At 50.4% G+C, this 14289-nt stretch overlaps 1 protein-coding gene across 2 annotated transcripts; it reads right to left on the reverse strand.

Moving 5' to 3' along the window:
- Positions 1-87: 87 nt before the first annotated feature.
- On the reverse strand, positions 88-13968 carry VIPAS39 (VPS33B interacting protein, apical-basolateral polarity regulator, spe-39 homolog). 2 transcript variants are annotated; one of them, XM_074148874.1, is made up of 19 exons: positions 13754-13968; positions 13137-13236; positions 11657-11800; positions 10634-10672; positions 10229-10293; positions 7571-7627; positions 6554-6646; positions 5857-5890; positions 5318-5420; positions 5201-5228; positions 4946-5019; positions 4304-4379; positions 3876-4010; positions 3300-3341; positions 2809-2898; positions 2322-2408; positions 1715-1804; positions 1307-1411; positions 88-1033 (listed from the first exon to the last, which is right to left on the reverse strand). In XM_074148874.1, the coding sequence occupies exons 1-19, from the start codon at positions 13844-13846 to the stop codon at positions 1013-1015; spliced, it is 1476 nt and encodes a 491-aa protein (XP_074004975.1). In that variant the 5' UTR covers positions 13847-13968; the 3' UTR covers positions 88-1012. The 2 variants fall into 2 exon arrangements, with proteins under 2 accessions (XP_074004975.1, XP_074004976.1); XM_074148875.1 differs by lacking the exon at positions 1307-1411 and having other exon boundaries at positions 1013-1033; positions 13754-13846.
- Between the last annotated feature and the right edge of the window lie 321 nt (positions 13969-14289).

The raw sequence follows: 14289 nt of genomic DNA on the forward strand, positions 1-14289 counted from the left end.
ATACTCACTTTGTGGGAGGTGTGATAAATTGCTCAGGATTAGCAAACAGGGTGACAAAGTGCTAAGTGTGGGAAGGAAAGAAGCAGCCCAAGGAGAAAAAGACAGCTTTATTTAAGGGAGTGAAGTGAGGTCTGGAAGGATGAAGCCAGCAGTTGCCTGAGGAGTTGTGTTTCTGAGAAAGTGCAATTCAATCCTTCCTGGCATAACACTCTCAGAGAAAAGAGCTGCTGGGACCAGTAGGTTTGGGCCAACTGAGAGGGGTCTCTCCTTGCTCTCCATGCAACCCAGCAGGGCTCTGACCAGCTCCACACTTGGTGCCTGTTCTTCATGGATAAAAGGGTCTTCCAAGAGCTGCAGAGGGCCAGCACAAGGACACTGGCAGAGGCTGCTGTCCTGGCTCTCTGCAGGAGTTCATACAACACCTCTTTTCCTAGGGTGAGCCAGAGCAAACCAATAGGGGCAAAAAAAAAAAAAAAAAAAAAAGCCTTAAGGTGCAGCTGGTCCTTTCCCCCAACACACTCTGGTGCAGGGAGAACACAGTCCAGGAGGCTTTACTCCAGCCACAGCCACAACTGGTGATGCTCAAGCCAGCTTGAGTGTTATAGGGACTGCTCAGCACTGTCTGGTGGAGACCCCACAAGTCTGACTGACCTGTTCCTCTTGCGAGAATAAGCCCAGGCACCACCCAGAACAAAGGTAACCTTGCTGTGCCCAGCTACTTCCCTCTGTAAACAAAAGCGATGCCTGGCTTACAGCCAAGTCAAAGAGAACCAGATTCCAAAAAGAATCAACCCTGGTGGATCAGTACCATGGTTTCGCTGGCTACATTGGAACAGCTGCCTTCAACCAGCCTGAATGTCACTGTCCCACAAGCCATGGGCACCCACTGTCACTGACGAACGTTGATCATGCAATGAGTAGTAACAGAGTCGCTCTGTTGGCACTGCACTGGGTTTTGCAGTTTCCTCTTTCACTGGCAAGGCAACGGCCAAGCAGGCTGCTTCACAGGCACTCAGTTCTTCCATCGGATTTGCTAAAAGAGAGAACGAGACATGACTAACATCAGTGCTGAACACAGATCCCTCAGGGGCCAACTTAGTGAGTCCCAATCCCCAACAAAGACAACTATGGCCAGAGGGTGCTACTTCTATCAGTTTCACCCTTCATTGCTACACTGAATGCAACCCCAAACCTAAGATTAGCTTCCCAGCAGGGATAAAAAGTATGTGGGATAGCCGTAACCTTACACCTAATCCACGGCCGTTTCTGATGAGAGTCTCTGGAAGAAAAAGCAGATGTTTCTTACCATGTTGTTGAGAATGCTGTTTATCTTCTCTTCTTCTGCAGAGCCTCGCTCCACCTTGCATTTATACGCTGTCAGCTGGATGCGATCCTTTAGATCCCTGTAAGTCTAGATAAACAGCAAAACCAGCACCCAGCTTACACAGTTAGATGGTGCCCTGCAGATGAGGTGAGCAACTCTTCAATCCCCCCTCAAGTTCCAACCACAGCACAATTCCACAGCACAAAAGCTAGAAGCCACATGCTGGCTCAACTTGGCTTCCCCTGGGAATCACATCATTGCCCCCAGGCCACAGGGATAAAGAAACCCCACCAGGCATGTGACAGCAGCAGCACATAGCAGAGCACAGGAAAGCCAGGGAGAAAAAGCAGCCTCTTGTTCCATCTCTTCACACACACAGCAGAGACCTACCTCAATGACAACATCATGGCACTTGTATTTGGTAGCGAGGTTCAACCGTGTCTCCACATCCTCCACCAGGCGCACATACTCCTGCAGCACCTGCAAGGGAAGGAAGAGTGTCTCAGCTCCCTTCTGCAGGTACCTCCTGCCTTGTTCTCTCCAGTCACGAAACACTTCAAGGTCGCTGGTCACATAGACTTGACCCCTTCCTTCCTAAGGCAACAAGTGACCAGGACAAGACTCCTCAGGACCCCAGAGGCAGTAAAGCTTTACTCACAAAGCTCAGAGTCCTAGGCTACCTTGTTCCTGTGGACCTGGTTAACCATTGCCAGCCAGATGAAGCATAAGCAAAGTTAACGTAGCAAAGGTGGCAATGAACTGCAGGGAGAAAGCTCCCAGGCAACTGCAGTCAGACCCAGGTCCCAGCCCTCACTGCCACCCACACTTCCTGTGGATGCATGGGTCACTCAGCCGAGTGCTGCAGCCACCTGGCAGAGCCAGCAGCTCAGCAGGTTGTTCTCCCACTCTCAGCTAGGAAGCAGCTCACTTGGGGAATCAGTCACACCCCAAATTCCAACAAAGAGCAGCACGACACAAGCAGCAGTTCCTTGCTCACCTGCACAGGAGCATTGTTCCTCTGCAAGATCTCCACCACCCGGTGGAAGCCAATAGGTGCTTTCTTCTTGGTGTACCCCAGCCAGTTCTGAAACGAGCACCAAACCCTATGTTAATCCTAAAGGGCAATCCCTCCAGCACAAGAAACTCTTTTTCCCCAGTGCCAGCAACGTACGCCACACCACCAGCCACCACATCCACCACTGGCAGAGCCCTTCATGCAGTGGCTGGATGCAGGTTGGCTGCCAACCCTTTGGTAACAGAGCACAGGGGCAGCCCCCTTCTCTGACCTTGTTGCTGCAGCCAAGCCAGGCCCAGCAGAGGTCTTAGGCAGGGAGAAGAGGAACGTATTGCAACACCCACCAGCAGAGGTGCTGGGCCCTGCTGAAATAAAACCAGTCTGTCCAGTAGCTCCAGAAAAAGCCAGCTATCAGTAGTAGATATCAGTACTTGGAACTGACTCCCCAGAAAGGCTTTCCACAGCTCACCTTGGTGGTGAAGAGGGCATCCACATCATCCCAGGCTCGCAGCTTGGCACGGGCAGCCAGGGCAGTCAGCACATACTGCTTATCAGGAATCTGCAAAGCAGAAAGCTGCAGTCAGAGCACTAGCACAGCTCAGAAGGCCTGTGTGGGTTGGACAGGAATGGCATCTGCCCCCAGCCCTGTCAGGACCCACACCAACAGCCAGGCAAAGAGGTGAGATGCTGCCTGAGGCAGGGGCCAGCACTGCAGAGAGCAGGAGGTGGGGATTCGCAAGCGCTGCTGCAGCCAGGGTGCACCCAGTGAATGCCTTCAGGTGGCTCCCCTGCTTGCCTTTCCAAGCCTCCAGAATGGCTCTGCTCAAGGAGGACGCTGTGCCCCCTCCCTGTCTCAGTGCTGAGCCCCTCAAATCCCTCCTACCCACTCCCCTTGCTAAATACAATTTGGCTGCCCACATTTTCAGCCAGTGCTGCCACAACAGCAGGAGACTCACATACCTTAAATGTTTTCTTCAGGTTGGTCGGGCTGCTGAATGTTCCCTAGAGAGAGCAGACAAGTCAATGCAAACTCATCAGAGCAGGCCTTGGGAGAGGTTCAGACATCTATTGTAAGGCATATGCCTCACACAGGGTGAATCTCCCCAGTTTTTTACTGCTTCTTGCTCATGTCAGTGCCACAGGAGGAAACAGCTGGCAGAAGAGAGCAACTATCCCACCCCATTAGCTCTCTAGTCTGGTTTCCCCTACACACTCAACTTCCAAGACCACCTCACCACACACCTCATCCTTATGGGATTAAGAGCCAATTCCGCCCAAAGTAAAAGACAGTGGTTTCTAGGAGGCAACTCCCTGACAGGCTGTCCCAGTTTGAACATCCCATCTTACAGCACAGAAGAAAACTACAAACTGGTCCCAGATGGACAAGGGAAGCCAGGTTCCTCTAGGTCTCTCTGAGGGGTGAAATATGACCTCCCTCCCCTTCTTTCCTTAAGATGCCCCAGCTTAACCCCCCCCACATATTGAGGACTACAGGGATGAGATGTAACCCTTTCTCTTCTCTCACACCATCCTCACCTCAGCCTCTGTGTAGTGATAGAAACAGGAATAGAAGAGGGTGGTCACTAGTGGCATGTTGAGAATTGAAGCCTTACGAGGATATTTCCGAAATATCTCTGACTGCCCAGCCGACTCCAAGTGCCGATCATTGGCCTGTGGAAACACAACGACAGAGGGTGAACATGGGCCAGGGCAACCGCCTGAGCTACCTGTGGGGTACAGACCTGGGGAGGGTGTTGTGATAGCAAAGGACAAGCACAGCCTCAACGTGCCATGAAGTCTCAGGCCTGGTATTTCACACATGTGCCTGGCACAGCGGCTTGGACAGCAGTTAAACTACGCCAGCCAGGGCAAGCTGGTTAGATCCAGAAGGTGTAAATTAGGGACAGATAGAGATCTCACAGCTAGTCCCAGTCATCTCCTGACCAGCAGGGAAGCTTTCATACCTCAATGATGATCTGTCGCTCCAACAGGGTATAATGGTCTTGGATGTGGGAGGTATCCTCAGCTGAAAATGGCAGCCTGGCCAGACATGGAGGAAGGAGACACTATCAGCAGCTCTTAACACAGTACACTTAAACGGATGCTCTTCTCTACCAAAGATGCTCCCCACGCACAGACAGAGATGTGGGGAACACCTCCCATTCTCCCCAGCCTGAATGGCTAGTAGGTACTCAGGTTCCTGCCCCGCTGCCCCTTCCAACTGGCTCTCTCCTAGACAGGCTCCAGAGAAGGAAAAATTATGTGGCATCTCTCACAGAACAACCTGAAGTTGATGCTACCAATTTCCTCAAGGACTCAGGGACCCAAGCTTTCATCCTTCACAACCTGAAGGGTCAATGATCAGAAGGTCCCTGCAGTGTATTTGCCCTCAACTAACAAAAGCTGCTGGACTAGAGATCACCACAAATTCTTCCTCTCTGGACTACATTCTGTCCACAACACCCTACTCCCGGCTCAACAACCCAAAACCAACATCAGCTCTCAAACCATATAAACTGTGGCACTGGGACAGAGGTCTAATTTTCTTTACTACCGCTTTTTGCAAAGCACCCATATCCCTCCCACACTCTTGCATTTTTTCTTACCCAATGCAGCCTTTCAGAAATTCCCTCCTTTTTTCTACATCTTGGATGTTCAAATGCTCCCGGTACTGGGACAGCTGGAGGGAGAGGGAAAAGAAGCAGTCTGTTCTCACGGATTTGGGAGACACAGGACTCCAAAGGGCAAGATGGGGATGCAAAGCTCTTGCCTGACTAGCAGACAACCTGCAGCCAGCCTCCCCCAGCCCTACACTCGCTCTTCACTGAGGGAAGGGAGCTTCTGCTCCTGGGAATACTCACAGCAACTTCCTCAGTCCTGTCTAGGAACCTGCAAAAGGGAACGGGCAAGCATTAACTTGGAGGCAGGTTCCTAGCAGCCTGCTCAGCCCCACCACAAGGGCTGGGCAAGAGCCTCACCTGAGCAGATCCAGAAGCAACTTCTGCTCACCCGTCTCTTTGAGGAAATGGATGAGGTGACACAACGCCACCTGCCGCACCTCCAGCTCCCGAAACAAGATCTCTACAGGAGAGAGAGATATGTAGAGGTGGGTAAAATGAGTTAGCACTAGCAAGCCAGAGGGGACCAAGCATGGTGCATGCAGTTGGAAGCCGTTAGCAGGATTCAACCTTATCCCATCTCAAAGCACAGTCCTAGAGACTAGAGCACAGAAGAGCCCATTCAGTAGGCTGTCAGCTGAATTCACAGCAGTGTGCTACCCCTACAGATTCTTTTTCATTCACACCACCACCACCACCTATCCACTGCTTAAAGCTCCTCTCCGGGGCCTTTGGGGGCATCGGCATACACCCTCCCATGTTACACTCGCTGCCAAAAATATTTCACGCTCAGTAAAGCAGCAATATCCCAGATGCTCTCTTTATGACTTGCACCCAGTGGAAGAACTCTGCCCTTAACTGAAACATGCTATAGAAACACCGGCCCCAGTCACACTTACCTCTCCTTAGCGTCCGTTTCAGGAATATCAGGACCTGTGAGCACAGAGAGGCAGCTCTCAGCTGACCAGATCAGTCTTCACCAGAATTCAGACAGACAGACAGCAAACTGGTCAAGGCCTGGGGAAGCTTTTGCAAAGGGCCTCTGAAGACACAGCTCTTACAGCACTGAACTGAATTCTGCTATCCACTAGACACAGGACAAGCAGTGAGCCAGGGCCACAGCTGCCCGGATGCCTGCCTAAGCTCCTACTCTGGAGCTTAGATAAGCGAGACCAAGATTTACAAAGAAAAACCTTTCCATGAGAGAACCAAGAGCTTAAAAGACCTGGATGAGGGAAACTGACACAGTCCCATTTGTAGCCTGATGCTTTGGAAGTCAGATAAACTGAAAAGGCCCTTCAAATCTTCTGTGCTGCAATGAGCAGATCAAACCTCAGCCTTCAAGAAACTGCTGCAAAGATCTGTAAGTTCCTCGATATTAACCTGACATGAATGCTGCAGAGTGTCAGGAAAGCCAGCAGGAATATGGAATTTCCCACTCTTAAGCTTTGACACTTTTCATTAACTTCTTGATTTTAAGTGAAGAACCCCCACCCATATTGCAAGATTAGGTGGCCAACTGACTGCATTCACACAAGCACCCTCTGTGGGGTCACCCAGGAAGTCCCAGCCCTATATGGCCCCAGCAGGACTCACAGCTGTAATGACATTCCCATCATGCCCTGCCACAGCTTCATCCAAGAGCACCAGCTTATCCTGCAGGGAGCGAAATCTCTCTAGAGAGCAGATCTGGAGACAGAAGAGATGTAAGTAAGCATATGGGACATCAGACAAGCCCCAGGCTGAACCAACCCCAAGGTACTACCTATTCTTCCCCCACGGGCCCTTAAGTAACATGAGTAACTGTCCTCCCAACCAGCAGATAACTTCTCATTTAGCTGAAACCACGTGCTGCATGATCCCTGTGAATCTCTGCAGAGGGGTTGCAGAGTTAGCCCCCATTACTGCCCAGGCAAGGAGAGCAGACATGGTACATTCAGCACTAACACCCTTGTATTATAACAAGGCAAAACTTCCCTGCACACCACAAACCACCAGCCCTGACAGGAGGATGGAATGCTGCAGGGCCCCTTCCATGGAGGAGACCAGAAAAGTAAAGTTGTAAGATTCTTCCTCCCTTCTTAACCCATAATTGTGGCCTCTCTCAGCCTTTAGTTCACCTCAGCCTTTGAGAGGACACATGCAGAGTAAAACCACAAGTCTGCTGTGTGCTCACGGCAAACCGAGGCAGCTGAGCCCAAGATTCCAGCTCCAGCGTAACCAAGATTGTTTCTGTCTTCCCCCCTCCATTTGCCACCAACCACCAACTAAGGGAAGTAAAGCCACCTACCCTTGGATTTTTTCCACAAACCCAACCCCAGGGAGCAGAAGGGGTAGAGAGGGACACAGCAGTACAGATACCTCCTGTCAGAGCCTAGCTGAGGGGACAACTCAAGTAAACAACACAACAAAACCCTCAAGTTCTGCTGCTGCTCCTGAGCTAGTGCGATCCCAGCACTGCCACCTGGCAAAGCACCACCCCTGCTAGATGCTGGCAGCAACATGGATCCCCTCCGTGCTCCCAGAACAGCCAGGATCATAGGGAAGTGTAAAGCAGTTTAGGACCACCCACCTTCTGTCTCTTGCAAGCAGGTGGGAGGGGAAAGTCCTTACCTTGCCCCTCTGCATTCGCCTGACTGTATCTTTGGGGCTCCAATCACTGCTGTAATCCTGCCACAAGAAATATAAAGAGCTCTTAAGCCTCAAGAGGCCAGATCACGCCAGCAGTCACCAAGCTGCTTTCCACTTGTGCTGGATCAGAGTGATGGCCCATGTGTAGCTTCTCAGACTTATCACTCAGCTGCTCCAGGGCGGCTGTTAGTAGGATGCGTCCCTACAGTGTTCAGGTGCACTGTTCAGGTTGTTGGTGAGGAGGGAAGCTAGAGGCTCAAAAGCTAACACAGAATCTTTCCATTGCCTCAGTAAGGTGTGGCATCGCATCCTTTATAAGGAGTGCGTTTCAACAGGTTGTCCTCCTTGCAAATTAAAGCTCCAATGTTGCTTGAAGGACAAACAAAAACATGCAAAACTGACAAACCCAAAACTGAGGGGGAAGGAGTCAGTTTCTTGCCACAATTCAGACAGACTTCTGCTGGTGAACCTTCCACAGCAGTGTGGAGAGTGCAGGGACAGCAGCCTCAGGCAAGTGCCTGGAGAATCGCACAGGACTAGAACAATATGACAAAGGCACCAAAGCCTGTAGTGAGACCAACTGAAGGTAATATGCGACCGCTGCTGCAATGACCAAAGTTCTTCCCCTGCAGATGCTACAATCCGGAAGCACTGGATAAAAAGTGGCAGTGGCCTGAGCTACTGAACTCAGGCTCCAAGAAGGTGTGAGGCACTTTGTGAGCCTTCTGCCTCAAAAAGGCTAGAGAAAGTGAGTAACCAGAACCACCTCTGAGGACACTGAATTTTAAATTCATTGAAGATTTACTGAAAGCCCAAATCTAAAGGAAAAAAAGGGCTGACCCAGTCCTATTAGGGAACCACTGCACAAGAGTCTCTCAATTAAATGTATAGCTGAATGTCAAGTGTCCTGAGCACGAGGGTTCCCTCCAGCACCTCTGGCCAGAGAAAGCTCCTCAGCCTGTCGCTGTCAGGACACTGGTTCAAAGCTGCCACTAACTTTCCCATCTTTGTTCCACCCCACTTAAAATACTCCTGCCTGCTTTTAAGGGGCTGTACAACCCTTCTCCTTCCTGCTTCACTGCCACTACAGCCACACAACAGGGCACATTTATTTCTCCTGCTGTGCTTTCAGGAAGTGCTGCTTGTTAGGTTATGTGATTAATGGCTAATCAACATAAACACACCAACCTGGTGAGGATCAGATGGCTAAGGACAGGTGGAGAAAACCCAGTAACCTAATCAGTGCAATCTGAGCACGCTGACTTGGCCACTCCTTGCCACCATCAAATGAGACAGATTAGGTCATGATCCATTGCATAAAACCCTCCAAGATGAGTAAACCAAAGAAACCTTTCCCAAATGCCAGGCAACCCTAAAGAGGCACAGGACTTTTTATGAGATGCAGGGGAAAGAGAATCCTGGGATGTTTTAAGCAGGTTGTGTAAATGTGTGAGGCTTATTATAGAAGTTTACAGGGAAGATAAAAAGCAGCGAAAGGAAGGGATCAAAATGAATTGGGCAGGAACAAGCATGGGAAAATAGAGGGGAAAAAGGGGCCACAGGGTGCCAGCCAAGTTTAAACAATTGGCTAGTTAGTCTGCCTGTCTGACTAAGCCCTGCAATGGATCACTGCAGTTGATCTTACATTTTCATTAAATTCTATATTTAACCAGCTTCTGTGTGGGTGGGCTCTCTACTGCAAGTGCATGTGTTTGTATGAACGCTAGCAAACTTCAAGCTCAACCAGCCAGTGAGTAGAATAAGCAGTCTGAGTACCAGGAACCGGAACGGGACCATGAGCCCTAGGGGCTCAAGGATCAAGGTGCCAGCAACTGGAGGAGACTGAGGTCTAGGATGCAGCTATAAAAAACCCTGGATATCTACGACCAGTTACTGGAGACACCCATAGAGTGTGTGTATGTTCCACTAGTGGAATTCAATCCTGATCAGACAGAAAGGAGGCTGAGGATCAGGCTTGAGAGTTGTGTGTTTACGTGTCTGTTGGTAAAGGCATTGGTTTCTGTCTGTGTCCATGGGTGTGGGCAGCTGTGTTAGTATTGTGCATGTCTGTATCTGTTGGGAATATGAGCTCAGTCCTGTTACCGGCTGGATGTGGGGACATGGAACCACAACCTCACACCTAGTAGAAGAAATCCACCCAGTCCCAAAATCCACTATGTTCTGCAACACCTAACGCTGGCTATCTGGGAAAAGAACATTCCTGCCAACTAGAACTCCACCTCTGTGCAACTCTCTCTGTGTTGTCCCAGTGATTCATGAACAACAAGTTTAGAAGCTTTTAGATTTAAAAAACTTAAAAAGCACACATGATGCCAATTCATCTGACCCAGCATGAAAGCAGCTTACAGGCAAAGCAGTGTTTAGAAATCCTTTTCACATAGACTGCTGGGCCATTCAGTAGAAGGAGTAACTAAGACACCTCAGCAAAGCTCCCTACCTCTGAGAAAAAACAGAGACCACCTAAATTACTGTAAAGCTGCATTTTGCAGCTCCTGTCCTATTCCCTGCATTGCCCTCTGCTGTCTGAAGTAGCAATTAATCACTTCCCATGAAACCAATAGGGCAGAAAGTCCTTCTGGCAGTACTCCGATCTCAGCACACTACAAACAGGCTGCTCACCTTGTACTCAGCTTTCGGTCTGCGCAGCTCTGGGGCGTAGTTTTTAACTCCCGTGTCAGAGAGGGCTGAGAAGGAAAGGCAAAGCTGAGTAGCACATCAAAATCCTGATTCACGCCCACTTCCAAAACCACCCTTTTCTTGGTTTTTGTGGTAGAAGACCCAAAATCAAGCACCAAGTGGCAATACAAAGTTGCTCTAAACCCAACAGTCATTAAGACTTAAGAAGATTACCCCAAACCATCACGCCAACTCTTTTGCTTCTTTGCTGAATGACTTTCAGACAACCCATGATTCAGTTTCCCTTTTTGCAATAAACGGAAGGTGACACTTCCCTTTTTTTGGAAATGCTTTGGTTTACATCAATCTGGACCCCTCCCAAAACGAGGCATGGATTCAAAAACTTACCATCTGAAAGGGACTGAAAACTTGGAAGTTTGTTTCGCCCTGAAATCAAAACAAACACTCGTGAGGGACTTGCTTCTTCACCAGCAATATCTTTTGCAGAGAGAACACAAGTCTAGACTGCAAGCCAGCGTGCTGCAGCTACACTGCTGCAGAACAAGCCACTCTGTACAGTGATCCACACCAGCACAGCTGGGGCTCACCTGCTGCAGTTTAAGGCTTTGAAGTTGCCTGTGGCATCACAAGCCGGCCCTATCTGCCCACTTGTTGCTAAGGCCAGGGGAGGTTAGAGAGCCTGAATTTGGTCATCTACCTGCAGAGCCGAGGCTCCAGCACACAGCACTGCTTAGGCCGTGGCAGCAGGGACAGCTTCACTCCCCAGGCAGCAATATGGATGCCTTTCACTATCACTATATTGTCAAAGTTGAGAGTGAAAAACCACCCCAGAGAAAGAGAGACAAAGTAAAAGCTGGTTTGTTGTCCGGCTGTCAGACAACAGAGCTGAACTTTTGCAAGCTGCCTAAGTCTCTCCATGGCCTGCCGTGCAGGTCCCCGCGTAACCAGCTATGCTACCACTGCTGCTACCGTGTTTTTGCTGAATCAACTATAACATCAACAGCAGCCAGCCAAGTGCCAAATAAGGGATAGTAACCTGTCATGTCTACAGTACTGAAGATAAATGAGGGCCACATGGGTCAAGCCAGTCCCTTTGTAGCCTGCTCTTTGCTCACGCAAACGGATTGCTGTCTAGTGCTGTTCTCTACCTTGCTGTTCTGTGGAACCTGGCTTTTAAGAAGCCATAGTCTCCAAAGCCCCCTCCCATACCACAAGAGCATGCGATCTTCTGCACAAGACAGTATCCCATTTCTGACCAGTGAGAGATGCACTCCCATGCTGAGGAGAGATCAGGGCTTCCTTGTTTTGCAATACACTTAAGAGAAAACAATTTACGTAAGATAGCACAATTGCCTGTTGACACTCTTGAGGGAAAACTCATTTGTCCACATTGTATATGAGGAACCTCACCTTTGAATAGGCTGCTTAGGGAGTAGGAGGAAACTTGTTTGGGAAAAGCAGCATAGGAGGAAGAGCCCTTCTGTAGACTGGAGTCTCGGCCCTCCAGCGAGCTAGTGCTGCTGGAGGATGTCTCTTTGATTGACCAGGAGATACCTATGTGCAGACAGACAGAAGTCATTTATAACAAAGAAAGAGAAAACCACTAAAGAATGATCTTAAGGCACAGCAGGAATGTTACCAAGTGAGTCCTGGTCAGTTCTGCACTAGCACATCCCAATAACTTTGGCTCTCAGCACTAAGTAGATGCAGGGCACAGAATTCCAATCTCATGTAATACTGCTTGTTAAACAGTTGGGCGTTGTCCTCCAGAAATTGTTGATTTCAGCAATATTGTACAGCTGGTTATCGTTTCCAAAAAAAAAGATGCATAGACCACCCAACATTTATACATTGTTGCATGGAGAAAAGTATAAGCCTTGCTCTAAAGGTAAAGAGAGAGCCACAGAATCCCTGGATTACCTCAAATCACAAAAGCATAAGAACGTGCCTTCCTGAACAATAGAAAACTAATAAAGTTTTTCTCCCCACACAGACAAAGCAGCTACTGATGTGCATATGCTGCTGGCAACAATGCATGTGTCTCCCTCCTGCTTGTTCTAGGCACAGTTTTCCCTTCTTTTCACACAGCTGCACAACACACACATTTTAGGCAAAAAAGCTGATAGGTAGACACCTTGGATGAGAAAAGAAACAGCCTGGACCAGAGGGAGGAGCTACAGCATAGGACAAGAAGAACAGACTCTTTGAAGGTCCTCTGGGTGATCAAAATGTAAATTTTGACATATTCTGTGGGTCATGAACTCTAAAGCACAGCAGACAGCATCATGTGTGGGTCATGAGCTCACTCCATCATCACTAGAAACACATTCACTTAATGCTTACAATTCCCTTTCAAACTTCAAGGGTAAGAGTCAGTCTATAAACACACACTACACCTTGAAACATCTCCTTAAAGTGCTGCAGGAACAAAGCACAAAGAACTTTAAATGGTGCTAGTGGTGTGTATATTGGTGTCTGCACAGCAGGTAAACCACCCCGCTTTGGGACAACACTATTTCAGGCAGCAGTGTGAAGGAAACAATCACCTAGAATCATGGCTCAGCAGGCCAGCTGAGCACGATTAATATCAAGACATAACCTCCAAAATATCTGCTCTAAGATGGACTACATATGGGGAAAACCACTGGGATTTCCCTCCACTTGTCTGCACTCCTTTATGTAATTTGGGCTTCCGCTAGTTCTCTTTTTGGTGAATCCACACAGGTCAATCAAGTGGCTGACAACGTGACCTGAGGAGACTAGAATTAAGACTAGATATGCAGGATTAGATAGCAAGTAGTACTCCTGACCTCGACTAAATGATATGACTTAAGTGGTAATTTTAAACTCCCTTTGTCTCAAGGATAACTCGAGGTACTTCTGCACTTACTTCCCACAGGCTCCCCGCTCCAGCTGACCCTCTCAAGGTCGTCATCATCATCATCGACGATATCCCGAAGGCTATTCACTGCCCGTTTAGATTCCTTTAGCTATGGACAAAAGAATGACCTTGTATAAAGACCACCTGTGTTGCAAAGTGTGCCTTGTTTCCTATTACCTTCAAACTATCCCCCCTGCTTCAGACCCCAGCTCTGAATACAGAGGAAGCCGCCTTTGGTTTCCACTGCCTCTTCTGGAGGAGGCATTTTAGGCCTGTAGGTGTTCAACAGACACAGCAGCCCTTCCTCTGGGAATCCAAAGGTCACCAACACCCACACAGACACTGACAGCTCAACCCGCAGGAGATGCAGTTTAGTGCACGGGCGAGGAACCACCCGCGATTTCAGACTGACGACTGCAGGGGTGAGACGGAAACCCTTGGTGGCCTCTACAGAGGGCAGGAGGACGAGCATCCACCCCAACCACCCACCCACCCACCAAGCACAGACCCTCAGCGAAGCGAAGGGCGGAGGCCTGGGCTGAGAAGGCCACGGGGGGAGCCTGCCCGCGGGTGGGGTGTGTGGGTGTGGGTGCCTCACGCCGGGCCGCAGCCCAGCCGGACCCTACCTGCGAGAGCTCGTCATCCTCGTCGTCGAAGGTGAAGGCCCGGAACTTGGAGCTGTGCCAGTACTCCTCCTCGTCCGCCCTCGCCCGGCTCATCTGCAACGGCACCGCGCGCCGGCCTCAGGGGAGCGGCTGCCTGAGGGGAACCACTGCCCCCGCCCCTGCTCCCTTGGTCGCCGATCCCGCCTCCCGGCACCGCCGCCCCCCCGGTCCCGCTCACCTCTCCCGCGCCAGGCACCGCCACCGGCAGGGCACGGCAGGGAGGGAAGGGCGGGAGGCTGCTGCGCAGAGCACGCCGGGACATGTAGTCTCCCCACCGCGGCCCGCCCCGCAGCTTCCCTCCTCGCGCACTACGAGTACCGGCGTACCCCGCGCTGCCGCAGGGACTGGACTACAAATCCCAGCGGGTCGCGCGCGGCCGTGCGATGTTGGGGCCGGGCCGCTGAGGGCCGGGCTGCTGGGGCGGCCGGGCTTGAGGAGGTGGCGGCGGCAGCAGCGGCAAGGCGCGGGGCGGCCGGGTCCGGGAGCTGCCTACTGGT

Source organism: Numenius arquata, chromosome 6 (assembly GCF_964106895.1).
Source record: "Numenius arquata chromosome 6, bNumArq3.hap1.1, whole genome shotgun sequence".
NCBI lineage: Eukaryota > Metazoa > Chordata > Aves > Charadriiformes > Scolopacidae > Numenius > Numenius arquata.

What these genes read in the sequence shown, in the direction of transcription:
- VIPAS39 (XM_074148874.1), bottom strand. Translation starts at nt 13,846, where the DNA reads ATGAGCCGGGCGAGGGCGGACGAGGAGGAGTACTGGCACAGCTCCAAG. An exon ending in AGGATGACGAGCTCTCGCAG is followed by an intron (nt 13,237 to 13,753) that starts GTAGGGTCCGGC and finishes TTTTGTCCATAG; the next exon opens with CTAAAGGAATCTAAACGGGC. An exon ending in GACCGAAAGCTGAGTACAAG is followed by an intron (nt 7,628 to 10,228) that starts GTGAGCAGCCTG and finishes TTCTTGTGGCAG; the next exon opens with GATTACAGCAGTGATTGGAG.